The sequence below is a fragment of the Vombatus ursinus genome, unplaced genomic scaffold, assembly GCF_900497805.2.
Source record: "Vombatus ursinus unplaced genomic scaffold, bare-nosed wombat genome assembly UNPS02014791.1, whole genome shotgun sequence".
Classification (NCBI taxonomy): Eukaryota; Metazoa; Chordata; class Mammalia; order Diprotodontia; family Vombatidae; genus Vombatus; species Vombatus ursinus.
In genome coordinates this window covers 78,677,314-78,687,989 of record NW_020954569.1, presented here as the reverse complement: position 1 = coordinate 78,687,989, position 10,676 = coordinate 78,677,314, and the positions used below count along the sequence as shown (strand labels likewise).

Below are 10,676 nucleotides of genomic sequence, written 5' to 3'. Positions count from 1 at the left end.
AAACCTGAGTTCAAATATGGCCTCAGACACTCACTAGCTGACCCTGAACAAGTCACTTAACCATGTTTGCCTCAGTATCCTTGCCTGTAAAATGCGCTGGAGAAGGAAATGGCAAACCATTCCAGAATCTTTGCCAAGAAAACCCCAAATGGGGTCATGAAGAGTCAGACATGACTGAACAACACAACACTTTATAGATGAGGAAACTGAAATTCAGAGGACTTCCATGACTTGCACAGGGTTCTACATGTAGGAAGTTATAGAGCTGGGATTCAAATCTAGGTCTTCTGGTTCCAAGTCCAGGGCTTCTAGCCCTACATCATGCTAGCCAGACACTGCCCTTAGGGATCTTATGAACTATTAATGTGGTCTGTGTGTCTGTGTGTCTGTGTCTGTAGCCCAGGATAAAGTGTGTACACAGAAGAACTATAATAAAAGAGAGAATGTCATAAGCACATAGGAAATATTCAAAGTGCTACAAGAAGTTAGAGGAGGGATTAGTCATTTTCAGGAGTTGAGGGAGCTGGTTTATGGAGGAGAGAGAACCTGAGCTGGGACTTACAGAAAATGATGAATCCCTACAGGCAGAGACAGTACTTCTGTTCCATACATGGGGGACGCAATACGCTGCTCCTGATAATAACAATAGCTTAGCTGTTGTTGGAGTTCAGTCATTTTTCAGTCATGTCTGACTCTTTGTGACCCTATTTGGAGTTTTCTTGGCAAAGATCCTAGAGTGGCCATTTCCTTCTCCAGTTCATTTTACAGATGAGAGGAACTGAGGTAAATAGGGTTAAGTGACTTGCCCAGGGTCACACAGCTAGTAAGTGTCTGGGGCCAGATATAAACTAAGAAAGATGAGTCTTCCTAAATAGGCCTGGCATTCTATCCACTGAGCCACCTAGCTGCTAATAATAGCTAACATTTATCTGACACCTACTATGTGCCAGACACTATGCTAAGTGCTTTGCAAATATTATCTCATTTGATCTAAATGATCAAAAGGCCCTGAAATAGGAAACACACATTGGGATAAGCATAGAGAATAGGAGTAGTCCAAATTGGAGACAAGTATGAGACAGGGCTAGACAGGTAGTTTGGAGCCTTTGGACAGCCTTGAATATTAGGATAAAGAGTTTATACTTTATTCAGTAGGCAAGAGGGAGCCATCAAAAGTTTTTGAGCAAAGCAGTTCCATGCTCCAAATCATGCATCAGGAAGATTAGCACAAGAGCATTGTGTTGGAGGGAGAAGCAGAGAAGATATGTTTCAGTATAGAATAGACTACTAGTCTCAGGTGAATCCCTTCATCTTGTTTCCACCAATTTTTTCCTCTCTATCTTAGCTATGAGAACTCAAAGATTTTACTAGTCCAAAGGTAGGAAAAACCATTAGCTAGAAGCCTATATAAAAACAGGTAGAAGGCTGAATATATTCCAGAATCTAGTATGAAGAACCATTAACAAAGAAGACTTTATTCCCCCAGATTTACATGGCATGAAAGGATGACGGATTCTGAGCTGGCCCCGAGGAGTGCCCTGTGTTTCCTATCGACTTTGCCTTCTCAAAAGGTTCCTGAGAAGTCAGATCTTGTTCTTCGCTGCACAGTATCTGGTAATCGTCACAGGCTAATCAGCATCTAAAACCTAATCACAGAAAAGGCTTTTTGTTCTTTTTCATTTGTTTTGTTCATGTTTTAATTTAGCATACTTACTAATGCTACTTCTTACGAACTTTTTGCTGATGTAATATTTTTGATACAATAGAAAATCTTCCCAAACATAGAAGAACCTTTACCTACCTTCCCTCCTCAGTGGCTGTATGTGAACGTGGGCAAGTCATTTAACCTTTGTTTGCCTCAGTTTACTTAATAATAGCACCCACCCGGCAGAGTTGTTGTAAGGATCAAAGGAGATAGTATTTGTAAAATGTGCTTAGCACAGTACTTGTAACATAGCAGAACTCTATATTAAATGCTCATTCCCTTCCTTTCTGGGTAAAGCTGCCTAAGGGCAAGATTGCAACTGATAGCATGGGTAAATTTCCACTTTTGTAGTTTCCTGATTGTTTATAGAAAAGCAGGGTGGATACTTTAAATTTGAAGGTACGAGAACAATAGGATCCATTGCATTTAACCCAAGTTTTGATGCCCTCCCATATTATTATCCAATCTGTGGCAGCTAGTATAAATACCTGAAACCTACACTTAATACAAAACACTCTGTTTTGATGATATCTTGTATCTCTTTACTCATTTCCTATTTTTCCCCCTACCAGAGCAGCCATCAACTAGCATGACTTTTTAAATTAATTTCCTTCTTCCTCTTTGCCCTCTTTGAAAAAACAAAACAAATGAATAGATAAATGGATAAAACTTGAGTCATCTGTAAACAGAGGAGAAGCAATTGAGTTGACAGTATAGTGATACTCAATGATGCTCATTTTCTAATAAAATAAACTAAAACTGGTGTAAATTAGTTAACCATTCTATCCCCTTTAATGGGCAAGAAGGTGCCCTCCATTTACCTTCTTGGATATAAGTAGGAAATAATAACATTTATTTACTTTTAAATAGAATTATAGACTGTCAAATCTGAATGGGACGCTTAAAGATGATCAGATGCAACCCCCTTAATTTCCACATTGGGAAATTGAAACACCAAGAGGTTCAGTGCCAGCAAGTTCACAGGTTTAGTAAATGACTGAGCTGCCATGAGAACCTAGGTTTCCTTATTTCTTATCCCAGTGGTTTTTCCAATGGACTAAGGTTTTTTAACCTTTTCTGTCGTGGATCCTTTTGGCAGTCTGATGAAGGTTATGCACACTTGATAATAATGTTTTTAAATGCTTATAAAATGGGTAGGTTTACAAAAATTGTGTTGAAATAGTTGTTAAACTATTTTAAAAAATAAATTTGCTGACCCCCAGGTTAAGAACCTGTTTTCTAGAGTGCTTCCTATAAATGATCTAATCTGATCTTTTTAACAATTCTGTGAATCAGTTATTACTTTGAGAAATCACATGATTTCTTCTATTTAGGGGTGGAGCAAATCCAAATTACAGCTTAGCTATACTTCCCTTTCAATTTGTTATTATTCTCATTTTTCTCTGGTTCATTTACCTCTCTTCTTCTATTCTTCTCTACCCTCCACTTCTGTCTTGTCCCTTTCTTTCCTTCTCTTGTTTTTTGAAGTAATTGAAACCAGAGCTCACAGTATCATAGTTATATAGCCTAATATCAAACTTGCAAGTGTAAAGTAGCTTTGAACTATGTGTAAGGGAAAAAAAGTATTATGATTCTCATGTTAGAGTTGTAGAAACTGAGATTCAGAAAAGTCACATAACTTGCCCAAGGTCACATAGCAGTTTGGACACCTGGACCAGGTCTTTTGAGTCTAAATCCACAACTTGAACTTTTATTAGTATTCATCCCTTAGATATTTAATTGGAAGGGGGGAAAACTGAAAAGATACAGCAGTCTTTACTTTCTCAGCAAAGGTTATACTATAGACCTGTCTTTGGCAGAGTTGTGGGATAGCTTTGTTTAGATGACTCCATGGGATATGCTCTACTTTTAGGTTATGCCTCTATAGTAGGACAGACAGAAGTAGAAGCAAAAACCTAGATATTTCTTAGCCCTTATTGGCACCCAGAATATATTTCTCAATGTTATCCAAAAAGCCTCAATGTTAATCTAATCTAATCTACAGATGAGATTTCCCCTCCATTACCTCTACTCTCTCCCATCGAGGGACTTCTGAAATTATCAAGTCACTTGGTGACTTTCAGAGTCTAAGGTGATGGTTATATATAGTCCATAGGTGGGTCCAGCCTATCCAAGCCTTGTATTTCAGTGAGTTCCTGACAATACAGGGAGGTCTCATCTTACTTTTATTATTTTTACTCCCCAACCCATGTCTGTGCCCTCAAGCAATTTGCCCTATTGCTAGTTATGGTTCTGGTATCCTGACAAAGTAATTGTTTCCCTACATGTAGTCCAAACCCATCTTATACTTTTAAACTTAATATCATCCTGTATAGACCTAACAGAGTGAGCTCTGCCTTCAAAAACTTACTCTATATGAACCACATTGAAAAGAAAAAGAAATGAATCATAGGAAAAATGAGAATAATAAAAACTGATTGAAAGGGAACCATAAGGCAAAGAGGTAAAGAAGGGCCATATGACTCTAAGGCCCAAGTTGGACTCAGCTCTCTAATGGATAGAAACAATCACAAAGAAGCAATTCCTATTTGTTTAATCATTTGCTCGGATGAGGTGCCTGTGGAAGTTATACCCACAGCAAGAGCCCAGGGGAAAGGCATGTCCTGGCCTGCCAGCTTGTCTGCCTCTCACTTAGCAGACCACTTACTCAGGCTCCTACCTGAAGGGACAAGCCATTGGGGAGGAATTTGTCTCATTTGCCAGGAAGGACATTCACAGCATGCTCAGAGGGAGCAGTCAAGCAGCAGCCATTAGAGCTAAGGCCAGGGAGACTAAAAATGAATGAGAGACAGAGTGACCTTTGTGGACTTTTTTCAAGCTCTGCAATCTTTTCTCTGTACATGTCTCTGCTGCCTCTATCTTGTGGTCTCTCTCACCCTCCTTTCATTTTTTTCTTCTTTAAATGTCCTTAGAAGGATAAGAATCACTACCTTTAATGATAGCTGGGGCTGTCAGCCAGAAATTCCTAGATACATGATATGAGAGGATTATGAACAAATTCTGGAAGTGAATTTAAGATGACCAGACATTTCCAAGTCCTGATCCTTTTTTTTTCCTGTTGTAACATCTTTAAGGATTTTCCCCTGAGATGGAGGTTAGTTAAAAAAAAAAAAAAAAGATCCCCTGGGACTTTACATAGCCTATACCCAAATAATAGCCCAACCCAAAAGCTTCCTGAAAATGGGAAAGAGCGCACAGGTTGGAAGTTCTAGGGTTTCTCCATATCCACCCAGTCAGCATTGCCTAATGCTGCATTACTGACTAATGAACACACTAGAGGGAAAAAAGCATAGAAAGGGCTAGTGATGAATTTCTGGCAATTATATCAAGAATGACAGCATAACACCTAGCCAAGCAGCCCAGATTCCTTAATTCTTGAGTCCTTTAAAGGAAAGTGATATTTGTAAAACCAGTTTAACTCTTTTCTCCTTAGTCTCCTTAATCATCCCCTTAATCTCCCCTAGAACCTAACTTATGTTTTTACATAGTCTTACTGCTATATGGTTACTGTCCATGCTGTTCCTGGGGCTCTTCAGTGGATCACAGCTCAGCGGATTTTTAAATTTTTCTAAAACATTTGTTTAAAGAAAAGAAAAGTAATGTTCTTATTTCCGTTACCAGGTCAACCCAAGCCAGAGGTAACTTGGTATAAAAACGGCCATGCCATTAGTGACTCAAACATCATTTCCAATTATGAAATCTTGGAGAATCAGTATGTCCACATGTTACATTTATATAGGTAAGTGGCTATTTCCCTGCACACTATTTATTAACAAAATCTATACTCTATCATGTGTTGGCTATTGGGAACACGTAGAAGCAAGGCCAGAAAAATGGTCTCCACTTCTTCACTGACTCACAGTTTCGGAGGACTGACTTCCTTCCCATTGCTGGTATTAGTAATGGTACTTAAGATTTACTTGGTTCATCTGTGTAACTTGATTGCTCTAAGTTGTATTGTTTGGTGCCATTAATGATGTTACAACTTGAGGGTTATAAGGAATCGTTATCCAAGCTGATCAAGGTATTTCTCTGAGAGGAGGGAGATGTTAAAATGTTGGGTATTTAGTAGTGCTTCAATAGTTTGGTGAATCTGTAATTTCGTCCATGTGGGTTACTCCATCCAATGATCCAAGTCACAACCCATCCTCACATTCTCATCTTTTGTGACTCTGACTCTGTGCTATAAATTCTTCTTTTGTGGTGCAGTAGAAAGAGCTCTGGATTTGGAGTTAGAAGACCCAAGTTCAAATCCCAAATTTGTTACTTAATACTTATGTGACCTTGGATGTCACTTAACCTCTCTGAGCCTCAGTTTCTTTCTCTGTATCATGAGGTGATTGGATACCATGGACTCTAAAGTCCCTTCTAGCTATATGATCTACTCAATAGTTTGGAAGCCTTATAGCTCAAGTATATGGCAGTCACTCAGTAAATACTTTCTGATTAATTGGTTCCAACATCATCAAAACCCAAGAAATGTTCATTTTGAGTTTTGGCCTAGCCAGTGTGTGTATCAGTAGAATGGCATTTTAAAATCCGATGAATTGTTTTTAAATTATGTGTTGTACATACATTGGGACTAGACCAGCAGGAAGGAGGAACAATTGTACTTAGTGGTAGGGCATTGAGGTAAAGAGGAAAGGAGAGAATCAGGGAGTACTGGAGCTTCATAAAGTAGAAAATTGAAACATTGTGGTAAGAAATAAGAAGGGAAATTAGTTATAGAAATTTTTCAGAGAAACTTGTTGGGTGTGCTGGGCTACTAATGAGCCCCAACTTTTTTTCCCTAATGGATTTAAATGTCTCATAATTGAATAAGCCATTTCCAATCTCTTGGCTTTCCACTGAGAAAATATGACTGATGATGGAGAGGACATTGCAATAGATGTGAAAAGGGTATTTTAAACACTGGAGGAAATCTGCTATATAAAATTCAAGACTGAATTATTGTACATATACCAAAGAGAGCTTTGAAATTTTGACACCTTATTCCCTAAACATTTTTAATAAAGTAGTTTCATTTTTGCTGAAATGTTGGATGAGTGACAGTTCTGAAAATGAATTATTTGAAAGGCATACACATGACTTTAAAAGCTTGTTGGTTATTCATTAATTAAAAGGTTGGCCTCTTTGTCTTTTCTTGCCATTATCACTAAACCACAAACCACAAGATTAGCCTCATAGTGCCCCAAAGAAAAAAATGCTTTTCTTTCTCTACAAGGGTTTTCTCTTCAGGTCATTCATTTTGTGTTCTTCCAGATGTTAGAAGCTCTTATGTCTGGCTTTCTTAAGACCTGTTCCTGGTTTTAAGAAGTCTAATCTCTAAAACTTTCTGTTTCAAGAGGCACTGAAACAATATTTATTTTCTACCCCACCTTACTCTTTTCTTAGGCACTCCCTCCCCCAATCCTCCCTTCTTGGTTTTCTTTATGTTTTCCCCTTTCATTTAGCTAGACCAGTTGGATTTTGACAAATGAGACAGCTTTGGTAAGACTAATCAATGCTTATGTGATCTTTATACTTACACAATGATCTGGGCGGGAAGAAAGAGAGATGGAGTTATCTTACAGAAAGCTTCTTTCCTTCTTTCCTTCCTTCTTTCCTTCCTTCCTTCCTTTTTTCTTCCTTTTTCTTCCTTATTATCCCCTCTTTCCTCTTCCTCCTTCTCTATCTTTCTGCATTTAATCAAGAATAACCATTAAAGTATACTGTATAATTTTATTTCACTTTCTTTCTGGGAAGAAGGGATGCAGGTCTAATGAGAGGGAGAAGGAATGGGAAAAATAATAAATAAATGTTTTCCATCTCATAGTGAAAGAAAGACTGTGGCTTATGCAAGTACGATATACAAGAAGGCAGCAATGCAGCAGATAAAAATCGAGAGAAAACAGGAACCCACACCTAAAAGGCTACACCCATTCTTACAACAAATAAGGTTTATTTTGATTTTTAAAAACCCAACCAAACTGCACTAAGAAAAAAACACAGTTTACAGCAACAGCAGAGGAAGCCTATGAACTTGTCAGAAGGACCAGTCAGGTCCCTGAGCAAATCACAATTGGGGTAGGAGGGCAGGAGGGAGGAAAAGAAGGGGGTGAGGGTGGAGGAGAAACAGACAGAGACAGACACAGAGACAAGTAGAAATTCGAGAGGGGTGGAGACAGAGCGATATACAAAGAGAGAGAGAGAAACAGAAAGACAGAGACACAGAGAAAGAAGCTGAAATCGAGATAGAAACAGAAAGAGAGAGGGAGATAGGGAAAGGGGTAGTGAAAGAGAGAAAGAAGAGAAAGAGAGAGAGAGAGAGAGAGAGAGGGAGAGAGAGAGAGAGCACGGGCTGCCACTGTATCTCCCTAATCTCCCCCAGGGGGAGCTCAGTGATCTGTGTTATGTTAATTCAGGCCAAGGAATGGCTGGCAACAGAAGCTAGAAAAAGATTGGTGAGCAAAATAACTGGAAGGTTTGATTCATTTGGGAGCAAAGCAGCCTTTTTGGATCACTACCAGCTTTAAGTGGGTATGTGAATATTGTATTAAAAACAGGCATACAATTTTGTCATTAACATGACTTTACTAAAGGGGCTGTAAACTTCATCTGACATCACAAGACAAGGTTCAAACACAATCCACGAGGTGAGTCAAAGGATAAATAATATATCTGTTAACTCACCCCCAACCTGGACGTTTCTGTTGAAGGCTGATGGAATAAAAAAATTTCCTTTGCTATGTTTTTTATTCCCAATCTCTGTGTGTTTACATTTTCTAGGCTACATCTCTACTTAGTTTAAACTCATTTATGATTTTATGCTTTAAATAGAAGTTATTCATGGGATCATACATAGGTTTAGATGCTAAATCAAAAGGGATCTCAGAAGTCATGGAGTACAACTGCCTCATTTTACAGATGAGAGAACCAAGGCTCAGAGAAGTTAAGGGGCTTGCCCAGGGAATAAGTAGCAGATCTGGGATTCAGATCCTGGGTCTCCAAATTTAGTAGTCTTTCTATTAGGCCCTTCTGCCTCCCATCCGACCTCTGGGATTTTTCTGCTTGGTACTGTTCGCCTTCTAGTCCATTGTAGGTACCACAGCCTGATAAATCCTTCTATGGGTATGGCTGGCTCTGATTACGTCACTCTCTTGCTTAAAAACCTTCAATGTCTCCTGACAGCTTGAAGAAAAAAGTCTATAACTATTAGTCTGGCATTCAGAGCTCTCCACAATCTAGCTGTAACCTTCCTTTTAAACTTTATTTTCCCTTCTGTACAATCCATATTTTTCCATCACAGCTCATCACTTTAGGAAGATGCAATACAATAAACATACTCATCTCCGTAGCTTTGCTCATCCCACTCCCGCTGCTTGGGTTGTCCTCCTTCCTCCTTCCTGTTTATCCAAGTCTTATCTTGTCTTCAAGATACAACTCACATCCTACTTTAAGTTCTTTCTCTTCCAGGAAGCCTTCTCTGTCAAGCCCACAATAATTGCTCCATCCTCTCATTTCCTCTAGTACTTAACTACTCTAACAGTCAACTGAACATTTGTCCTATAGTACCACGTATTATCATTTATCTTATCTATATACATATATACATGTATGTATACAGTATACAAATATGTATTTGTACATATATACATATGTATGTATTCCTATACATGTATATGTAATTGTTTTGGGGGGGAGGGTCTGGAAGTAGGGCTCAAATCCAAGCTCTGTTACACTTCTGTGACCTTGGGCAAATCACTTAACCTTTCCCAGCTTTAGCTTTCTATATATAAAATGAGAGGGTTGGGCTAGATAAGGTATCTTCCAGCTTTAAATCTGGGCGTCTATAATTCTGATCCAGTTCTGCCTTCCGCAGTGGATTAGAAATTTCTTATGGGGTTGTATTCTAAACTTTTTTATGTCCTGAATAGCTCATCCAGTGCCTTATACATAGTAAGAACTTAATCAATGCTTACTTTTACTGGCAGTAATGATATTCTTCATGTTCTTGCACTGGCCTCTAGAATGTCCAGTTGCAGGTCTATCACTGACCAGGTTCTTGTTTCTTTTAAGGAGTCTTATGAAAGTGGGATTATTTTTAAGCTGCTCAAGTATGATGCAAGTTGTATATACAGCTCTTTCTATATTGTATGAATGTTTTGAAAGCCTCTCAGACACCCTGATATAGATTTAGTTTTCATCGTGACGGGTTAGCCAGATTTGTGAGTCTTGGCCTTCTAAGGCCAAAGTCATGGTCTGATCCCTTTGGGGGCGGGTGAAGACCATAACTATACTGAAGCATTTGGGTACTGATTGCCTGAGGACACATGGACCTTAAATAGAAACTGTCACCACCAGTTACTTTCATCTTGCCTCTAATACTTTCTAGCTGTGTGACCTTTTTGAGCCTCAGTTTCCTTATATGTATATTGAGGGAAGTTGGATTAGACAGCCTCTAAGGGCCCTTTAGCTCTAAAGCCATGATCCCAGGATAAGACTCATAATTTTTCCAAGTTCTCCTTTAGCCAGAGTTTCCTATATTATATGAAACCTAGGATCAGGTAGCTGCTGTACCCCAACCCTGGCCAGCTATATCACAGACTCATGGTAGTTGTCAGTCACAAGTAGGATGGATCTATTGAGTATGGGTGATTTTCTGTACAATAATAAATGCTTGTTGAATTGAATTGGGTGGAGCAAATACAAATGGGGGACTAAAATCTTAAAATTTCCATCCAGCTATTGGCAGACCTTTAATGCTTTTGCACATACAAAGGGAAGAACATCATTTCCACTTGAAAAAACTTCCAAATACCATATATTGAATCCATACGTAAAGCCAGGGTGCAGCTTTTAGAAGGAAGAAAAATGGGTGAGTTGAAGGGAAGACATTTAATTTAGTTTGGTAGCTTCCTTCTTCCCTCTCTGGCTTATCCTCCTCCTCCCCAAAAAACCTCCAATAAAT

At 38.8% G+C, this 10,676-nt stretch overlaps 1 protein-coding gene across 1 annotated transcript in view; it reads left to right on the top strand.

The window, feature by feature from the left end:
• The first annotated feature begins 1,505 nt into the window (after window positions 1–1,505).
• ALPK2 (alpha kinase 2) overlaps window positions 1,506–10,676 on the top strand; it is a 151,962-nt gene continuing 142,791 nt past the window's right edge. The window contains exons 1-2 of the mRNA XM_027869128.1: window positions 1,506–1,614; window positions 5,348–5,465. Coding sequence (XP_027724929.1) covers window positions 1,506–1,614; window positions 5,348–5,465 — 227 coding nt within the window. The remainder of the gene's footprint in view (window positions 1,615–5,347; window positions 5,466–10,676) is intronic.